The sequence below is a fragment of the Psittacula echo genome, assembly GCF_963264785.1.
Source record: "Psittacula echo genome assembly, chromosome: 25".
Classification (NCBI taxonomy): Eukaryota; Metazoa; Chordata; class Aves; order Psittaciformes; family Psittacidae; genus Psittacula; species Psittacula echo.
Genome location: NC_137760.1, coordinates 744,051 through 763,050, shown reverse-complemented (window position 1 = coordinate 763,050; position 19,000 = coordinate 744,051). Strand labels below are relative to the sequence as shown.

At 63.0% G+C, this 19,000-nt stretch overlaps 3 protein-coding genes across 3 annotated transcripts; 1 reads left to right on the top strand and 2 right to left on the bottom strand.

Moving 5' to 3' along the window:
• Positions 1-93: 93 nt before the first annotated feature.
• Positions 94-3,435, bottom strand: CAPG (capping actin protein, gelsolin like). The gene is made up of 9 exons (XM_080634449.1): positions 3,394-3,435; positions 3,000-3,172; positions 2,724-2,878; positions 1,991-2,152; positions 1,258-1,407; positions 1,072-1,164; positions 774-906; positions 616-704; positions 94-538 (listed from the first exon to the last, which is right to left on the bottom strand). Exons 1-9 carry the CDS (start codon positions 3,414-3,416, stop codon positions 473-475), a joined length of 1,044 nt encoding a protein of 347 aa, XP_080490575.1. The 5' UTR covers positions 3,417-3,435; the 3' UTR covers positions 94-472.
• A 140-nt stretch (positions 3,436-3,575) lies between these two features.
• On the top strand, positions 3,576-12,172 carry AEBP1 (AE binding protein 1; the record flags this gene model as incomplete). Its single annotated transcript, XM_080634481.1, has 23 exons — positions 3,576-3,821; positions 4,484-4,651; positions 4,778-4,963; positions 5,164-6,067; positions 6,322-6,381; positions 6,749-6,820; positions 6,902-6,988; positions 7,387-7,491; positions 7,608-7,697; positions 7,888-7,965; positions 8,043-8,117; positions 8,192-8,301; positions 8,928-9,067; positions 9,156-9,240; positions 9,325-9,469; positions 9,561-9,649; positions 9,757-9,880; positions 9,972-10,168; positions 10,408-10,587; positions 10,775-11,117; positions 11,211-11,350; positions 11,434-11,533; positions 11,622-12,172. 23 exons carry the CDS (start codon positions 3,576-3,578, stop codon positions 12,170-12,172), a joined length of 4,275 nt encoding a protein of 1,424 aa, XP_080490607.1.
• A 501-nt stretch (positions 12,173-12,673) lies between these two features.
• Positions 12,674-18,043, bottom strand: POLD2 (DNA polymerase delta 2, accessory subunit; the record flags this gene model as incomplete). Its single annotated transcript, XM_080634417.1, has 10 exons — positions 12,674-12,831; positions 12,906-13,007; positions 13,092-13,219; positions 13,313-13,470; positions 13,807-13,887; positions 13,968-14,166; positions 14,405-14,519; positions 14,593-14,716; positions 15,418-15,539; positions 17,824-18,043. The coding sequence occupies 10 exons, from the start codon at positions 18,041-18,043 to the stop codon at positions 12,674-12,676; spliced, it is 1,407 nt and encodes a 468-aa protein (XP_080490543.1).
• Positions 18,044-19,000: the final 957 nt, after the last annotated feature.

The window sequence follows — 19,000 nt, the reverse complement described above, 5'->3', positions numbered from 1 at the left end:
GGGAAATCACCCCATGGTTTTGGAATGTGTGCCCCAGCATCAGGCAGTGAGGGGCAGGACTTGGCCCCATCCCTTTATTCACTGGGGCTTGGGTGCAGAACAGGAAAGATGCAGTGGGATGGTGACAGCAAGAGCATGGGGACAGCAGGGACATGGGGTGATGGGCACAGGGATGCACAGGGCAGGATGGTGTTGAGGGCATGAGGGTGGTGGGGGTGCAGCTGCAGTGATAGTGGGGAGCTTGTGTTGGCACAGGGTTACCATGGACAGGGCACAGGCTTGGAATGCTGTGGGGATGGGGAAGGGAATGGCATGGCCAGCGGGCAAAGGGATGGGAATGGTACAGGGATGGGATGGGCAAAGGGTTGAAGATGGACATGGGATGTGGACAGGCAGTGGCATGGAGCTGGCACACGGGTACCAGCCCTGTGAGGCCGCGGGCTGGGCACTGACCCCGTGGGCTTCCGTTCCCTCACTTCCAGCCGGTGAAGAATTGCTTGAAGAGCGGCGTCTCATGGCCCTGGGGCAGGATTTCCACCTGCAGGGGCAAGGAGGGGACAGGGATGTGGTGATGCTGCCTGTGCCAGCCCGTGCCCCCCTCACCGCTGCACCCACCTGCGTGCGGGGCGAGTGGCCCATGCGGGCGATCACCTCCTCAGCCACCCTCAGGGCCGCCTGGCGCTCCTGCTCATTGGCCTTGCGCCCTATAGACAGGAACGTCAGAGCCACACCAGGAATGGCCCCTGTCCCCATGTGTCCCCATCCCCAGGCACCTTTCCAGACATAGACCTTCCCGCTGGCACCGTTGTCCAGCACGAAGCAGTCATCGGAGCAGAGCAGGCTCTGGCTGAAGGGGCTGCTCGCAGCCACTTGGGTCAGGTCCATGCACCCCGTCGCGTCTGACACCTGCCCAGGGACAGGGAGTCACTTCCTGCAGCATCCCCCATGCGTGCCCTGCCCCAGGGCCACCACAGTGTCCTCTGGCCATGCCCCATATGTCCCCTGGGGCCACCATGGTGTTCACAGCCAAGCCAGCCCCAGTGCCACCGTGGTGTCCCACCATGTCCTTGCCTTGTAGAGGACAGCTGCCCGCGCATTGCTCTGGTCGGCCACGGCGTCCTCCTCTGGGCTGCCCTCTGGCAAGGTGGGTTTGGGGCCCAGCACCTGCCGGGAGAGGGGTCACAGGTCTTAGAGCCACCCCCAGAGACACTGGGGACCCCCTCTCCTCCCAGTGGGGACATCGGGGTCCTGCTGTACCTGGAGCATCTCCGGTGGTTCCTCGCCATCAGCCACAATCTCCAGGCGCGCTCTGCCACGCCGCTCACTGTCCCGGATGGCCGCGGCCAGCTCCTGTGCCCGGCTGCGCTCCAGCGCATTGCACCCGGAGCCGCACCAGACCAAGAGCATCTGGGGACAGGGAGCAGGACAGTGGGGACGGAGTCATCGGTGGTGGCTTCAACCCACCCCACCCAGGCTGGGGATGGAGCAGTCACAGGCAAATGGACACCCAAACAGACAAACACAGGGATGGATAAATGGCTGTCCCAGTGGATGGATGGACACCCAGATGGAGAAACACCCCAGCAATCACACATCCCTATGGATCAGGGAACCCCCCAACTGGGCAAGCCAAGACGCAGAACTCTCCAAGGACAGACAGACACCCCTATGGATGGAGCCAGTGGACAGATGGCTACCTCGAAGGACAGACAAACAGCACAACAGACTGATACTTGGAAGGACAGACAGACCTCCCAGCAGATAGACACCCCAAAAACCAGGCACACACCCCTGTGTGTGGATGGATGCCCCAAGAGAAGGACAAACAGCCACCCAATGGATGGCCAGTTGCCCTGATGGACCCAGTGAGCGGATGGGCACCCCAATGAGCTGACAGACACCCCAGGGTACAGGTGGACACCCAGCAGGACACATTGAGCTGGGTCTGGGGCACAGGGAGGGGATGGTGGGAACAGAGCCTCCCCCGCACCTCGCCCAGGTCAAGGATGAAGCAGTCGCCGGTGTTGAAGCTGCTCCAGGCCAGGTCCCTCTCGCTCGCCCGGATGTTCCTCCTGCCCTTCACCTGGTAGAGCCTGTGCCCGGGGCTGGTGCTGGGGCGCGGGGGCTTGAATGCCGAGGCCACGCCACCATCCTGCGGCATTGAGGTGCTGAGCGCCCATGGTGGGACCAGTACCCACCAGGGATGCTGAACACACAGCAGAGATACTGAGCACTCAAAGGGTGAGTGCTAGTGCACAGCACTCAATGGGGATGACAAACACCGAGTATGGATGCTGAGCACCCAGAGGTGATGCTGAGCACCTATCAGGAAGGCTGAGCACCCTCCAGAGATATTGAGCACTCAAAGAAGATGCTGAGTGCCTAGCATCTGGTGTTGATGCCCTCAGCAGGATGCTCTATACGTGTCAAGGATGCTGAGCACCCACCAGGAAGGCTGAGCACCTACCAGTGATGTCCAGCACCTAGAGGGAAGTCCCACATGCTCAGTGGGGATAAGTGAGGGTGCCAAGAGCTTGGCGGTGATGCCAAGCACCATGCAAGATGCTGAGCACTTGGTCAGGATGCTAAGCACCGTGTGGAATGCTGAGCACTTGGTCAAGATGGTGAGCACTGGGTCAGGATGCTGAGCACTGGGTCATGCGGGATGCTGGCGCTCAGGGGATGCTGAGGGGCGGGAGCACCGTAGGGGTGCACAGTGGTACCTGGTAGGTGACGCCGTGCGGGAAGTACTGCATGAAGAGGTCGGACTCGTTGCCTTGCACCTCGCGGTGGGTGACGGGGCGCTCGCCCAGCAGCACGTTCAGCTGCGTGGACAGGAGGGCGCAGGCCCCCTGCTCGTCCTGCGAGGAGTCCCGGCCTGTGGGCACCTAGCGTGAGCCGCGGCTCCCCCCGCAGCCCCGGTACCTGGTACCCAGGGTGAGCCGCGGCTTCCCCGCTGCCCCAGCGCCGGTACCCAGCACCCGGTACCCAGCGCGCACCCATCCAGAGGTGCAGGTGCGCCCGCTCCTCCGGGCCGTTGTGCAGCACCAGGTACGCGTCCCCCGAGAAGAACACGCCCCAGCTCCGCTCCGGGACCTCCACCGGCCGCAGCTTCTCCACCCGCCAGACGTGCAGCCCCGGGCGGGAGGCGGCGGGGCCGAAAGGGGAACCGCTGCGGGGCGAAGGGGTTGGGGGGGTGAGCAGGGGGTGATTGGGGTGATGGGAGTGATGGGGAGTGATGGGAGGTGATGGGGGGGGTGAGCAGGGGGGTGATGGGAGTGATGGGTGGTAATGGGAGGATGATGGGGGGGTAATGAGGGGTGATGGGGGTGTGAACAGGGGGTGATGGGGGGTAATGGGAAGTGATGGTGGGGGTTGGGAGGAAGGTGGTACCTTGTGGGGATTGCGGTGTACATGGCGTCAGGGTGGATAGATGGACCTGTGGATGGAGGGACATGATGAGGTGAGAGCCAGGAGGTCAAGGAATGTCCAAGAATGGAAAGACATCCCTACGAACAGATGACTGCCCCTATGGATAGGGGGACACCCCCACAGACAGACAGACACCCCGATAAATGGCCACCCAGGAAGACAGACGGACAGACACCCCAGTGGGTGGGAAGCCCCCAGGACAGACAGACAGACACCAGGATGGACAGACAGACCCCGTCCCCCCTGACAAACCCCTCCCCAACAGACAGACAGATGGGCCCTGGCTGACAGACAGACCTCGTTGCTCGCAGCAGCTGCAGGACAGACGGACGCCCCAGCAGCCGCAGAGCACCCGGAAGGCGTCGGAGGTGACTCAGGAGCAGGAAAGGGTGGGGACAGAGGGGGGGACATATGGCCTTGTGTAGGGCCTTCACACTGGGAACGGGGCACCCATCATGGGACCCCTCATGGCGGAGGACCTGCTGGGACCTCCCCTTCACCGTCATGGGATCCTCCCCACTCCATTGGGATCCCCATCCCTCCAGGAAACCCCCCACTGCTGGGACCCCCAACCCCACAGGGGCTGGGGCAGGTCTGAGGGGGCTGTACTGGGTGCAGGGACCATACTGGGAGCTGCACTTGGAGAGGGTTGTACTGGTAGGGGGTTATACTCGGGTATGAGGGGGCTGCACTGGGGGGGGGGGGGGCTGTACTGGAGGTCCATGAGGTGTTAGGGAGGCTGTAATGGGAGCAGAGCTGGAAGGCAGGGCATTACTGGAGGCTGCGTGAGGCTCACTGGGAAGCACTGGGAGCTGCACTGGGAGGCAGGGATAGCTGCATCGGGAGGCAGGGAGAGCTGCACCGGGAGGCAGGGAGAGCTGCACTGGAAGCGCTGAGAGCTGCACTGGGAAGCACTGAGAGCTGCACTGGGAAGCACTGATAACATGAGCAGCTGCACTGGGAGCATTGGGATGGATTGGGAGGCAATGGAGGCTACACTGGAAGCACTAGGAGGCACATGGCGGGCCCTCCCCCCCCAAACCCCCCGCAGCCCCCCCGGCAGCATGTCTGGGCCGTGACTCACGGGTGTGACGAGTGTGAGTGGCCTCAGCCCCAGCGCGGCCCGGGGAGCCTGCGGGCCCCGGGGAGGGGATCGTATGAGTGGTGCATGTGTGGTGCGTGTGAGCTGCACCCCATGTACAGTCAGTACACGGTCCATGTGTGTGGTACTGCCTGAAACGCAGCGTGTCCTGTGTGCTCCGTGTGCGGTTCTACACGCGTGTGCAGTGCATGTCCCGTGTGCAGCTCTGTGCGATGGGGGGGGTCACATGTGTTGTGCACGCAGTGTCATGTATGTAGCGTGCGTGTGCTCTGCGTGCCCAGGCCCGCGCGCCCGCACAATGCCGGGGTGTGCGATGCCAGCGCCCTTTCCAGTGCAGAGCTGGTGCCGCCTGGTGCCCGTGCCAGTGCAGTGCCGGTGCCGTCCCAGTACCGCGCAGCGCTGGTGCCGGTGCCGAGCGAGCCTCATGCAGTACCAGTGCCATTGCAGTGCCTGTTCGTGCTGGTGTCACTGCCGAGCGGGTCCTGTGCAGTGCCAGTTCCCTGCAGTGCCAGTGCCGGTCCCTTGCTGCTGCCGGTGCCGGTTCCAAGCGGGTCCCATGCAGTGCCAGTGCCTGTCCCGTTGCCGGTCCCGTTGTTCCGGTTGTTCCCGTTGTTCCCGGTGCCGAGCAGCTCCCTCTCGCCGCCGCCCCCCCATTCCCCTCCGCTCCGCCGGTGCCGCCCCCGCCCGCCCCCGCCGCCGCCCCCCGTCCCCCGCCCGCTCTCGCGCTCCCGGCCCGGTCCCGGCGGCGTCGCGCGATGGGGCCGCCCCGGTCTTGCCTCGTGCTCGCGGCCGCGCTGCTGCCGCTGCTGCCGCCCGCGGCCGCGCCGGGACCCTCCGCGCCCGGACCCGCAGTCACCGACGCCGAGATCGAGGCGTTCCTGCGCGGCCTCCTCGGCACCGGCGACCGCGACGGGGATGGGGACGGCGACGGCACCGACCTGGGCTTCGGCATCGACCCGAGCATCGGCACCGGCAGCGACACCGGTGAGCGAGGGCGCCGCGGCCCCACAGGGGTGCAGAGGGACACCCCCGCCTGGCCCTGCGCCCCTCACCCCGCGGCGGGGCGGCTGCCCCCCCCCCCCTTCGTTCTCCTCCCTCCAGGCTCCCCGGGGCTGATGGAGCCCGAGAAACCCAAGAAGGGAAAGAAGGAAAAAACTCCAAAACCCACCAAGAAGCCCAAGGAAAGACCGCGGGGCTCCAAGAAGGACAAGGACAGGGACAGGAGCCGGGACAAAGGCAGGGGTCGGGACAAGGACAGGGACAGTGGTCGGGACAAGGACAAGACCCCCAAGAAGCCCAAAGAGAAACCCCCAAAAGGCTCTGAGAAGCCACCCAAAGGCTCCAAGAAACCCAAGGAGAAGCCACCCAAAGCCACCAAAAAACCCTCAGGCAAGAAACCACCAGAGCCCCCGACACCTCCCCTGGAGCTCCTCATCACCCCACAGCCCCCGTGGGGTGAGGATGAGGAGGGGACACACCAATTCCCAAAGCAGTCTTTGCCCTACGAGGAGGAGGAGAATGGGGGTGGCCGAGGTGAGTCTTGGGGAGCCCCATCTCTCCACCAGCCGGGTTTTGAGGGGGTCTTGGCACATCACAGCATCACCCTGTGTCCCACAGCTCCCAGCTGCCCCGGCTTTGTCCCGTTGGGGTCATGTTCCCCCCTCGTTCCCCCCTCAGCCTTCCTCCCACCATGGGCTTTAGTGCCTGCATGAGCCAGGTTTGAGGCTGGGTTTGGGGCCGGGCTTGGGGTCTGGGGTCCCCACCAGCGCCTCTGTCCCTGTCCCCAGGGGAGCCGGAGGAGCCGCCACTCTGGGAACTGGGCCGGGAGGACCCACACCCTGAGCCTGGTGAGTGCTCTGGCCCCGGGCCACTGCCCTGGGTCTTGGGGCCAGCTCCCTGCACCCCAGTGTTATTTCCCTGCACCCCAGAGCTGCCTCCCCATGCCCCAATGCCACCTACCTGCACCCAAATGCCACCTCCCTGTCCCCTGATGTCACATCCCTGTAACCCAGCGCAACCCCTTTCACCCCAGTGCCATCTCCTGCACCCCAGTGCCACCTCCTACTCCCCAAAGTCACCTCCCTGCACCCCAATGCCACCTCCCTGCACCCCAATGCCACCTCCCTGCACCCCAATGTCATCTCTCTGCACCCCAATGCCACCCCCTGCACCAGGACCCCCCCGTGCCCCTTCCTCACGTGCCCCCTCCCGCAGAGGCCCCCACAGAGCCGGAGCCCCCGACCCTGGACTACAACGAGCAGCTGGAGCGGGAGGACTACGAGGACTGTACGTAGGGGAGCGGGCCCCGCTGCGGGGAGGGGTCCCCCCCCGGCACCCCCAGTCAGTGTCACCCCGCGCTGTCCCCAGTCGAGTACATCCGGCGGCAGCAGAAGCCCCGCAAGCCCCCCGGCAGGAAGAGCCCCCAGAGGGTCTGGCCCCAGCCCGAGGAGCCACGTGAGTGGGGAGACCAGGGCAGGATAAGGGGGGTGACAAAGGGGGTGACACCCTCGGGTGGGGACAGTGCCCAGTCTTGGGCACCAAGGCGAGCATCGCTTTGGGGCAGCTTGGAGCTGGGGGTGGACATGGGGACAGGGGGAATGGACCCTATGGGTGTGTGGGGATCCTGTGGGGATATAGAGGGGGGATCCTGTGGGGATATATAGATGGGGAGTCCTGTGGGGATGTGGGGACCCCACAGGGATGTGGGGTCCTTGCAGGAATCCCACAGGAACATGGGGGACCCCACAGGGACATTGGGACCCTATAAAGGCACCCTACAGGGGCACTGTAGAGGTGTGGGGACCCTATAGAGGCACGAAGGGTTCCATTGGGTTCCCTTTTACCCTCCCCAGCAACACCGGCAGAGACACCCCCCCCCCCAGCGCTCCCCCCACCGCCCGTCCTGGTGACCGAAGGGGACTACGATGAAAGCTTCTTGCCACCTGACTACGATGACTGTGAGTGACAGCCAGGGGCACACGAGGCATCCCAGGACCCCACCCCTGTCCCCATGGGCCCCACAGGCCCTCCTGTGCCCAAAGGTGTGTCCCAGCCCCCCCCTTTGCACCCACAGTCTCCTATGGGCTGCCCCCCCCACCGAAGCCCAGGAAAAACCCGGACAAAGGGGATGAGATGGAGACGGACGAGGAGAAACTCAAACCCTGTGAGAGATGGGCAGGGGCTGGGTCCTGGGGTGGCTGACAAGTCCCTGGGATGATTGACATGTCCCCATGGTGGGCGACATGTCCCCATGGCGGGTAAATGTCCCTGTGGTGGTTGACATGTCCGAGTGGTGGATGGCATGTCCCCATGGGGGTGACATGTCCCGGTGATGGGTGCCCCACCTCCAGTAGGGAAGCCCAAGAAAGGTGGCAGCAGCAAGGAGGAGGAGGAGGACCCCTGGGCAGAGGAGAAGGGCCAGGACCGCAAAGGTGGGTGCTCCTGTTCCCATTCCCTTGCCCCCCCCTCCCTCCCTGGCTCTGCCCCCATCACTGTGCCCCTTTTCCAGGGAAACCCAAAAAGCCAGGTGGGAAGAAGTGGGAGCCAGATGAGGGCGAATGGGACCCTCCAGAGGAGAAGACAAGTGAGTGTCCCTGCTTCATGGGGCAGCAGTCACCCCGCGGTGGGGCGATGTCCATCAACTCCCATTGTCCCCAGGCTGCCCCCCCATTGGGCTGGAGTCCCACCGCATCGAGGACGACCAGCTCCTGGCCTCGTCCATGCTGCGCCACGGGCTGGGTGCTCAGCGCGGGCGCCTCAACATGCAGGTGAGGGGCACCCATCCTGCACTCTCCCCCGAAGCCAGGGGACCCCCAGATGTGTCAGAGAATCCCAGACTGGTTTGGGTTGGAAGGGACCTTAAAGCTCCAACCCCTGCCACGGGCAGGGACACCTTCCACTAGAGCAGCTTGCTCCAAGCCCCTGTGTCCAACCTGGCCTTGAACACTGCCAGGGATGGGGCAGCCACAGCTTCTCTGGGCACCCTGTGCCAGCGCCTCAGCACCCTCACATAAAGAACTTCTTCCTTATTTCCAACCTGAACTCCCCCTGTTGCAGTTTGACCTCATCACCCCTTGTCCTGTCGCTACAGTCCCTGATGAAGAGTCCATCCCCAGCATCCTTGTAGCCCCCTTCAGACACTGGAAGCTGCTCTGAGGTCTCCACACAGCTTCTCTTCTCCAGCCTGAACAGCCCCAATGTTCTCAGCCTGGCTCCATACAGGAGCTGCTCCAGCCCCTGAGCATCCTCCTGGCCTCCTCTGGACTTGCTCCAGCAGCTCCATGTCCTTACGTGGGGACCCCAGCACTGCGCACAGTGCTGCAGGAGGGGTCTGGGTTTCCCATACATCACGACCAAGTGATGTTCAATGTCCCTCTCGCTGTCCTCACCGCAGGCAGGCACCAACGAGGACGACTTCTTCGACGGGGCTTGGTGTGCCGAGGACGACAGCCGGGCGCACTGGCTCGAGGTGGACACTCGCCGCACCACCAAGTTCACCGGTGTCATCACCCAGGGACGTGACTCCCAGATCCAGTATGGGACCCAGGGGCTGGGTTTGGGGACATGGGGTGGGGGAGCAGATGGGGACCCCCCTCCTAACCTGTCCCCTTTCCTCCCACAGTGAGGACTTTGTCACCAGTTTCTATGTGGGCTTCAGCAATGACAGCCAGAACTGGGTGATGTACAGCAATGGCTACGAGGAGATGGTAGGGACCCCAAAAGTGGTTGGGGGGGACAATAGGGACCTTTGCCCCCAAGTTGGCTATGTCTCCCCCCCTTCCCCATGGCAGAAGTTCTATGGTAACGTGGACAAGGACACGCCGGTGCTGACCAAGTTCCCTGAGCCCATGGTGGCCCGTTACATCCGCATCTATCCCCAGACGTGGAATGGGAGCCTCTGCCTGCGCCTCGAGGTCCTGGGCTGCCCCCTCTCCAGTAAGAGCCACTCCAAGGAGGGGTGGAGGGGCCATGGAGGGGGGGTGGCATCTCTGCAGTGTCCATCATCGCGTCCCTGTCCCCTCCACAGCTGTCAGCAGCTACTACAGCCAACAGAATGAGGTGACCTCCACTGACAACCTGGACTTCCGCCATCACTCCTACAAGGACATGAGGCAGGTGAGCACCTCCCTGGGCTGGGATCCTCCATGGGGCAGGATCCTCCATAGGGGGTGGGCTCAGCCCCCCAGCACTGCCCCATCTCACCCACCCCCTTGTGCCCGCAGCTGATGAAGGTGGTCAATGAGGAGTGTCCCAGCATCACCCGCATCTACAACATCGGCAAGAGCTCGCGTGGGCTGAAGATCTATGCCATGGAGATCTCAGACAACCCAGGCGAGCATGAGACAGGTGAGGCAGGAAGGTTCTGGAAGGGACCCAGAGCAGGCAGGGGCGCGGGCATGGGTGCAGGCAGCACCCTGAGCCTGTGTCCTGCCCGCAGGTGAGCCCGAGTTCAGATACACGGCCGGGCTCCATGGGAATGAGGTGCTGGGCCGGGAGCTGCTGCTCCTGCTCATGCAGTTCCTGTGCAAGGAATTCCAGGATGGCAACCCCCGGGTGCGGAGCCTGGTCACCGAAACCCGCATCCACCTCGTGCCCTCCCTCAACCCCGATGGCTACGAGCTGGCCCGCGAGGCGGTAAGGGCACGGCAGGGATGGAGCAGTGGATGCAGGTGATGGATGGTGTTGTGGTTTAAGTGCTGAATCCAGGACAGATGGAGATGATGGGATGCGGGTGGTGGATGCGGGTAGTGGTATGTGGGGTGGTGGATGCAGGTGGTGGATGGAGGTGGTGGGATGCAGGTGGTGGATGCGGGTGGTTGGATGCAGGTGGTGGGGTTCACCCTCCAGCTCACCACTGCTCTGGGCTGCTGCAGGGCTCTGAACTGGGCAACTGGGCTCTGGGCCACTGGACAGAGGAGGGCTACGACCTCTTTGAGAACTTCCCTGACTTGGCTTCAGCGCTGTGGGCAGCTGAGGACAGGAAGTTGGTGCCTCACAAGTTCCCCAACCACCACATCCCCATCCCTGAGCACTACCTGGCTGAGGACGCCACGGTGAGCCGCAGAATGAGGCGTAGTGATGGGGCGGTGAAGGGGAGGTGATGGGGCGGTGAAGGGGAGGTGATGGGGCGGTGAAGGGGAGGTGATGGGGCGGTGAAGGGGAGGTGATGGGGCGGTGAAGGGGAGGTGATGGGGCGGTGAAGGGGAGGTGATGTCTCACACCACCTGCCCCCTTCGGCAGGTAGCGGTGGAGACGCGGGCTGTCATGGCGTGGATGGACAAGAACCCCTTTGTGCTGGGAGCTAACCTGCAGGGCGGGGAGAAGCTGGTGTCCTACCCCTTTGACACAGCCCGTCCTGTCAGCGAGACACCAGCGGCCGCCCCACGCCCTCCAGACGAGTACGAGGACGAGAACCCGGAGCTGCAGGAGACCCCCGACCATGCCATCTTCCGCTGGCTCGCCATCTCCTACGCCTCAGCCCATCTCACCATGAGTGAGACCTTCCGCGGCGGCTGCCACACGCAGGACATGACCAATGCCATGGGCATCGTGCAGGGTGCCAAGTGGCACCCCCAGGCAGGCAGTAAGTGGGTGCCATGCTGCGTGGCACCAGCTTGTCCATCACGAGGAGGTGTGAGCGAGCAGCTGGGTGGGTGCTTGGCTGTTTGTCTTGCAGGCATGAATGACTTCAGCTACCTGCACACCAACTGCCTGGAGCTCTCCATCTACCTGGGCTGCGACAAGTTCCCCCATGAGAGTGAGCTGCAGCAAGAGTGGGAGAACAACAAGGAGTCTCTGCTCACCTTCATGGAGCAGGTAAGTGCTCGATGCTCCTGGCAGGGAGCAGGCAGGGTGCTGCCTGCCTCACACAGCTCCTCTCAACCCCCTTCCTGACCCAGGTCCATCGGGGCATCAAGGGCTTGGTGACAGACCAGCAGGGAGAACCCATCGCCAACGCCACCATTGTCGTGGGGGGCATCAACCACAACATCAGGACAGGTAGGGCGTGGGGCAGAGTGTGGCGCAGGGTGCTGGCAGCACTGTGCCACCTCCTTCACACGCTGCCGCGTCCCCTCGCTGCCTGCAGCCAGCGGTGGGGATTACTGGCGCATCCTGAACCCCGGTGAGTACCGCGTCTCTGCCCGCGCCGAGGGCTACAACCCCAGTGTCAAGACCTGCAGCGTCCTCTACGACATCGGGGCCACCCAATGCAACTTTGTGCTGTCGCGCTCCAACTGGAAGCGCATTCGGGAGATTATGGCAATGAATGGGAATCGGCCCATCCGCCGCATCGTGCCTGGCCGCCCCATGACGCCCCGCGAACGCCTGCGCCTGCGGATGCGGCTCCGGCACCGCATGCGTCTGCGGCAGCAGATGAGGCTCCGGAGGCTCAATGCCACCACTGCTGAGAGCAGCCCCACAGCCCCAGCGCCCACCACGGCCATGCACATCCCCTTCAGCAGCACAGCCTATGTGCCCTGGAGCCAAGAGCCACCCACAGCCGGCACCTGGGAAATGGAGACCGAAACGGAGGTGGTCACTGAGGTGGTGACTGAGACGGAGACCTGGGAGCTGGGCACAGGGACGGTGCAGCCCTTCACCACGGCTGAGACGTACACCGTGAACTTTGGTGACTAGGGGTGCTTCTCCCCTCGTTCCCGCCTCAGCCAGGGCTGGACACTCACCACAGGCTCTGGCATCGCTTCCGAAGTCTCCTTGAGCCTGGCAGCCTGCTCCGGTTGGGCTCCAGCTCCTCACCCGCGCTGCTTCCTAGGGCTGTGCTGCTGCTCACCCCAAGGCTGGGTGGCTGCAGAGCATCCCCCGTGCCAGGCTCCAGGGCCAGCACCAAGGGATGCGCTGCCCCACCCCTGGGACACAGCCCTCACCCCATCCCATCCCAGTGGGGTTGGCAGGGTTGGTCCTGCTCTCCAGGGCAGGGCCCAACGGAGGCAGGCGCAGCCCCATGGCCCTCCACACAGTTTTTTGTTACACAAATAAATCAAGTTATATTGGTAAAAGCATCTCTCCTTTGCAACCACCGGCTCTGTGCCAGTGCTTCCAGGAGGGCAACCAGGAATGACACAAAGGTGGTAGGCGCTGGAATGCTCTGGGGGGTTTATTGAGTCCATGCTTGCTCCATCAGTGCTTGACCTCCATGTCCCCATCATCGTCCTCAGCCCCGAAGCCAGAGAAGGAGATGGGCTGGCAGCTGAGATCACGCAGGTTGATGAGGCAGGCGGTCTGTGTGGTGCTGAAGGTGGGCACTGTCACCAGCAGGACCTGCTGCCCGTTCTCCCCTGCAGACACAGGCGGATGAGCCCCCACTCACACACTGGCACAGGGCTGGGGGTGCTGCAGGTGCAGGACTCACCCGTGAGCAGCTTGGACTGGAAGCGGGGAGCGTTGCCACAGAAGTAGACGTGTGGGCACTCGGTGACGATGAAAGGGTCCAAGTTGTAGAAGGGGTAGCAGCCTGGGAGGGATGGAAACCAAGGGGTTAACTTGCACCCCCTCAGCAACACCCGCCCAGCTCAGCTGCCACCAGCCCTTGCCTCACCCAGTGTGTCCGGTGCTGTGGGGCTGATGTGTCCCGCCAGCAGCGTCCATTCCAGGATTTCCAGATAGTCGTCCATGCTGCTGTACTTGAAGATGTCACTGACGTTTTGTCCCGATGTCCCCAAAAACCTGCATTTTGGAGGCAGAAGGAGGGGGTTCACCCGCCTGTACCTGCCATGACTCATCCCAGAGCTGTTCACAGGCTGGCACAGGATGTTTTACCTGACACCGTCCACATCAGCCTGGTAGGGGTTGGTGACCAGGCGCAGTGTGGCGTAGGCGCTGGCAAGGGGCAGCATGCAGTGGTGTAGCGGCTGCTGCGGCAGCATGTAGTTGGTGGGGTCAAACTCACCGGGCATCACGTCCACAGGCACTGAGCTCTGTGGGGATCAACAGGGATAAACCACCCTCTGAAGGGGCTGGGAGCAGCTGGAGCTGCTGCCAGCTCTGCCTTGTTCCCCCATTTGGCTCCTGCTGCATCCCACAGGAAGCCTGTCTTGGCTTCACCACCCAGACCAGACGCCAGGATCCAGGCCGGGAGCTGCATTCCCGTTCGGCACCACATGGACTGCTCAAAGGGAATGTGTGGCTGGGGAAGGGGCCCCCCCGAGCCCCTGGGCTGCTGGCAGAGCGTCATTCCCTGCCTGGAGAGCCAGGCACCCTCCCCCAGCAGGTCCTGATTCCCTGGCCAGCCCCATCCTGCTCCACATGCTCACACAAAGCTGCAGCAGGATCTCATCCAGCATCTTCATGGCCTCCACACTCGCTGCCTGTGTCTTCTTGGTCAAGTACTTGGCCTGGGTTGGGGGGAGACAGTGAGGAAAGCACCCTGTCCCCTCACTGGTCCCTCCCTGCCCAGCGCCTGTCCCCATCGTACCTTGTTGAGGGTGTCCCGGCTCTGGGTGTTCTGGCTCAGCATGTTCCCAGCCAGGATGACACGGGAGATGTGCGCGGCGCAGCTCTGCTGGCCCTCAGCACCCAACTGCCCCGTGACCACGTCCAGCAGCAGCTGGGTGCTCAGCAGGGACTCACCACTGCCACTGCCCAGCCCCAGCCCCGACGCCAGCAGCACGAACCTGCATGAGTGCGGGCAGCACCGGTGATCCCTGAGCGCACCCAGCCCTGCCCGCACCCAGCCCTGCCTGCTCCAGTCCTGCTGCAATGAGGTGCTTCAGAGAGCTGGGGTAGGCTCATGACCCCCGTATATGGTCTCTTGGCACAAAGCACCTACTCCACCAGGCCCAGGGGACAACTGGTCCCAGGGCTCAGGGACAGCAGGGACACGGTGCCAGCCCCTCCTGTCCCTGCACTCACCGGTCGGAGCTGGGCCCGTTGCGAGGCAGTGCTGGGGGCAGGCTGGCAAAGCAGTGATCCTCCACCAGGAACTTCCCGTTGTCCTGCTCGCAGCCATAAACAGCAAAGATGGTCCCTATGGCACAGAGTGGAGTCATCCCCAGCCCAGGCCCCGAGGTGGCTGCCAGTGAGGGTCCATTGTCCCCTACCTGTCACCAGCCTCTGCACCTCGACGGCTCCTTCCAGCTTGATCCGCTGCAGCTCATCCTCCAGGATCAGCTCGTCGGAGGGGTCGATGTACTTGGGCAGGGGTGGCTGCGGCACCAGGTTGTGCTGGGGGAGACACACACGAGAGTCTGTGACAGCCTCAGCGATGGCAAAGAGCCCTTCCCCATCCCGGCCAAACTCTGCTCATGGAAAACAGCCCTGGTGCTTCTCCGGCACCCAGAGGAGCTGCTTTCACCTAACGCTTCCCACAGTGCCCAGCAAAGCCTGGGAGAAGAGGAACTGGGACACAGAGCTCTGGCTCATCTCTGGAAATGTGTTTGGAATCATCACCCTGAGCATCCCAACCCTCATGCTCCAAACTTCCCAACGTGCTCCCTGTAAGCAGGCCCTGGAGATGGAAAAGATTCCCTGGACACCCCCCTCATCCTCACCCTCCAGAGCAGGGAAAGGGGTTTGCTCTGCTAATCCTGCTGGATCCAAATACTCCAAGGGCAGGAAAAGCAATGCCAAGCTGGCAGCAAGGGGTAGCACTAAGAGTGATGGGGTGGGCACAGAGATTATTATCCACCAACTCCCCAGGTTGAAGCCCTGGCAGCTCCCACTTGCTTGGCCACAGCAAGCATGAGGGAAGCGATGGGAAGGCAGCTGAGGTCCTGGTGTGTGTTGCCACATTCCCCAGAAGAGGAGAAGGAGCAATGGTTTAGGGTGAGGTGTCCCTGCCTATGGCAGGGGGGTTGGAACTACATGATCTTAAGGTCCTTTCCAACACTAACTATTCTATGATTCTATGAATGTTCCCTCATTACCTCCTCGCTGATCTCCTGCAGGATGGAGGGCTGAAGCTGCATGGCTTTGAAGAGTGTCCCCACCACACAGCACTTCTCTCCTGCCTGCAGCTCACAGAGCTTCCTCAGTGCTATGTCATTCCCTGCGGAGAGAACCAGGGCTCAGCCACGCTCCGAGCACAGCTCAATGGGCCCAGACGTGAGGCAGTGAGAGAATGTGGAGAAGGTTCCCACTCATCCTCAAGGCACAGAGCTCAGCTCACATGTGTGGGCCAGATGGGGCCAGCAGAGCACAGCCAAGAGGCAGCACCAGTGGAGGGGAAGCTGGGTCATGCCCAGCAATTCGCAGAAAAGAGGGAGCATGGAATGGGGACTGGTGTGCTGGGCAGGCAGCTGGTGCTCTCACCCTTGGGCATGAGGGGCTGGTGCTTCTGCTCTCCATCAGGAGATGACACAAACATCCCACTTGGCTTGAACAGGCAGGAGAGATCATTCCCCCCTGCCAGGCCTGGATCCTCCACCCAGGATCCCCATCACAGCCAGGCATTCGGGGAGATCCCAATGTGAAGGCAGTGGCAGGAAAGGCACAAACGGGATCCCCAGAGGAAATCAGGCCAGGAACCAATCTATGCCTCAGGAGGTGCAACCAGCAGCACAGCTCCAGCACTCCATCACCTCTGCAGGCAGAACCCACATCTCCCCCACCACAAGCTGAGCCCAAGACTTGTCACCTCACCCATGAGGACCCAGAGACACTTCAGCCCCATCCTGTACGTGTCTGTAGGACTTTTATCTCCCGCTGTTTAAACCAGCCCGTGAAGCCCATCCATGCCTCCACCTCCATCCTGCAGGGAGCAGGACTGGCTGCCAGGCGCTGCCGGGCTCCTCTCCCAGAACAACACGGCCAGATCCCGCTCTGTGCCGGCTCCTCCAGCCTTGCTGTGCGCCGGGGGGTGACATTTCCCCCCAAAAAACCTCTCCCTTTGCTCATCACGCGCCTGCTGAACGTGACTCCTGTCCACGGGAAGGGCCCTGCTGGGTTCACAGGCAGCCGGGGCTCAGCAGAGCTGGAAACACGAGTTCATCCATCCCAGGAATGCAAACACTTGGAGTCAGGAAAAACAATCCGGGTTTGGTTCTTATTCTTGGCTCTCCCCCCCAGCTCAGGGGGAGGGGGCTGCGCGCTGCAGACAGAGACCCAGAAATCCCATCCCATGACTACACACGTGGAGCTTTAGGAAACTGCTGGTTCCCATCACCACGGCCCAATCCAGCTCTGTGGAAGCGGCGCAGCCTCAGCTCCACACAGCCCAGGGGCTGGGGAGAAGAAGGAAAACAAGTGACCAGCCCAAAAAGCTCCTTAGAAGGGCAAAGCCGAGAACTTGGCTGGGCCAGGAAGGTGGAATTGGATCATGGGCTTTACCATGCCAGAGGCGCCGTGGTTTTAGGAATGCTAGGACACTGCCTAGCAAGGAAAACATTCCCAGAAACACATGTGGGGTATTCGACCCTCAAACGTATGTGTAAGGTGAGGAAACCAGAGGGGCTCTGTGAGCCCAAGGGACCTGGGGAACTGGGACCATGTGAACATCATGGACTTCAATAAGACTAAGGGCAAGGTCCTGTCCCCAGCACAAGCACAGGCTGGGGGAGACTGGATGGAGCAGCCTGAGGAGAAGGACTTGGGGGTTTTGGATGAGAAGTTCCCCATGGCCTGGCTTCAGGGTGTGCTTGAGCCTAGAACCCCCCCATGTGCTGGGCTGCAACCCCAGAGTGAGCAGCAGCTCAGGGAGGGGATCCTGCCCCTCTGCTGCGCTCTGGGGAGAACCCCCCTGCAGCCCTGTGTGCAGTGCTGGGGCAGCAGCACAAGAGGGATGTGGAGCTGCTGGAGTGAGGCCAGAGGAGGCCACGGAGATGCTGCGAGGGCTGGAGCAGCTCTGCTCTGGAGCCAGGCTGAGAGAGCTGGGCTGGGGCAGCCTGGAGAAGAGAAGGCTCCTGAAGGGGAGACCTTAGAGCAGCTCCAGTGCCTAAAGGGGCTGCAGGAAACCTGGAGAGGGGCTTGGGACAAGGGCCTGTAGGGACAGGCCAAGGGGAATGGTTTTAACCTGCCAGAGGGGAGACTGAGATGAGCTCTTAGGCAGAAGCTCTTCCCTGGGAGGGTGCTGAGGCGCTGGCACAGGGTGCCCAGAGAAGCTGTGGCTGCCCCATCCCTGGCAGTGTTCAAGGCCAGGTTGGACACAGGGGCTTGGAGCAAGCTGCTCCAGTGGAAGGTGTCCCTGCCCCTGGCAGGGGTTGGAGCTGGAGGAGCTTTAAGGTCTCTTCCAGGCCAAACCACTCTGATTCTCTGCAGCTCCACTGCAGAGCTCCCAGCACTGGCTGTGGGGCTCTGTCCTCCTGCCCCACAGCGGGGGGGGTCTCCCCACTCACCCCACTTGCTCCGCGCGCGCTCCTGCAGGATGGGCCGCATGCGGGCGAGGCGCACGGCGTAGATGTGAGCGTACTGGTGCCCGAAGCTGCGCTCACCCAGGCGGAAGGGCTGGGACTGATCCGTGTACCCCGACACCGGCACCCGCGCGAACGTGGGGGGCTCGGCTGAGGGGGGGCTCAGCAGCCCCTGCGCCGTGGGGGCCGCTTGCTCCGAGAACATGGTGGGGGCTAGGGAGGGCAGGGACTGGGAAAGAGAATGGGAAAACTCAGGATAGAGGCATGTTCCCGGAACCCAAAACACCTCCCGGACCCCCAAAACAACCCCGGACCCCCCAAGGCACTGCCTTGGAACCCCTAAATCACTGCTCCGGACCCCCCAGAACACCCCCGGACCCCCAAACACTGCCCTGGACACTCAAAACACCCCCCCGGCAGCGGGACTCCCCGGAGCCCTCTCAAGCGTCAGGACCCCATAGAGGCCCCCCAAACACCACCCCCAGGACTCCCCCCTCTCCGGTACTCCCGTTCTCAGCTTCCCCGGACCCCAGGTCACGTACGGGTCAGAGGTCAGAGATCGCGGTCCCGGTATGACGAACCCGCCATGAGGCGGGGTGGGGGGGAAGTGGGGGAACGAAAAAGGCGCGAACGGCGCCGGCGGAAGTGGCGTAGCCGCGGAGCGGAAGCAGCGTCAAGGCGGTGGGTCGCCGTGGCAACCGCTGGCGGCGTTACCATGGGAACGGGAGGACGGGGGGGTACCGGAGGCCACCGGGACCCATCGCCAAGGGAGTGCATGGGGGCACTTGAGGGTCCTGTGCCCCCAGGAGGGGGTGCCCCTCCCTGCACTGGGGACGTGGCAGCCCCAGGGACACCAGGAGGGGGCTGGGAGTGTGGAGCTGCCTCCCTCTCCAGGGACACTGCAGAGGGATGGATGGGGGTGCTCAGAGGGACCTCAATACCCCAAAGGGTGCCCCATCGCTCGGGGTCGCCTGTGTGCCCCCCTGTGTGGGGTGGGCTGGGACCTGCTGGGTTTTGAGGTGCTGGGGGTGGTATTGAGCCCTTGATGGGGTCAGTGCTGCGAGAGGGCGTTCAGGGTGCCCCCCCCGTCTTCGTTGTGGGGAGGATCCCCAAACTCAGTGCCTCTGGCACAGCTGTGGTGCACCCCAGTTGGTCTCTGCAC

Excerpts from the sequence above, each read along its gene's own strand:
- CAPG (XM_080634449.1), bottom strand. The coding sequence starts at position 3,416 with ATGTACACCGCAATCCCCACAAG. Across the intron at positions 1,165-1,257 it reads AACCACCGGAGATGCTCCAG|GTGCTGGGCCCCAAACCCAC; the intron begins GTACAGCAGGAC and ends CTCTCCCGGCAG. Across the intron at positions 705-773 it reads GAAGGTCTATGTCTGGAAAG|GGCGCAAGGCCAATGAGCAG; the intron begins GTGCCTGGGGAT and ends TCCTGTCTATAG.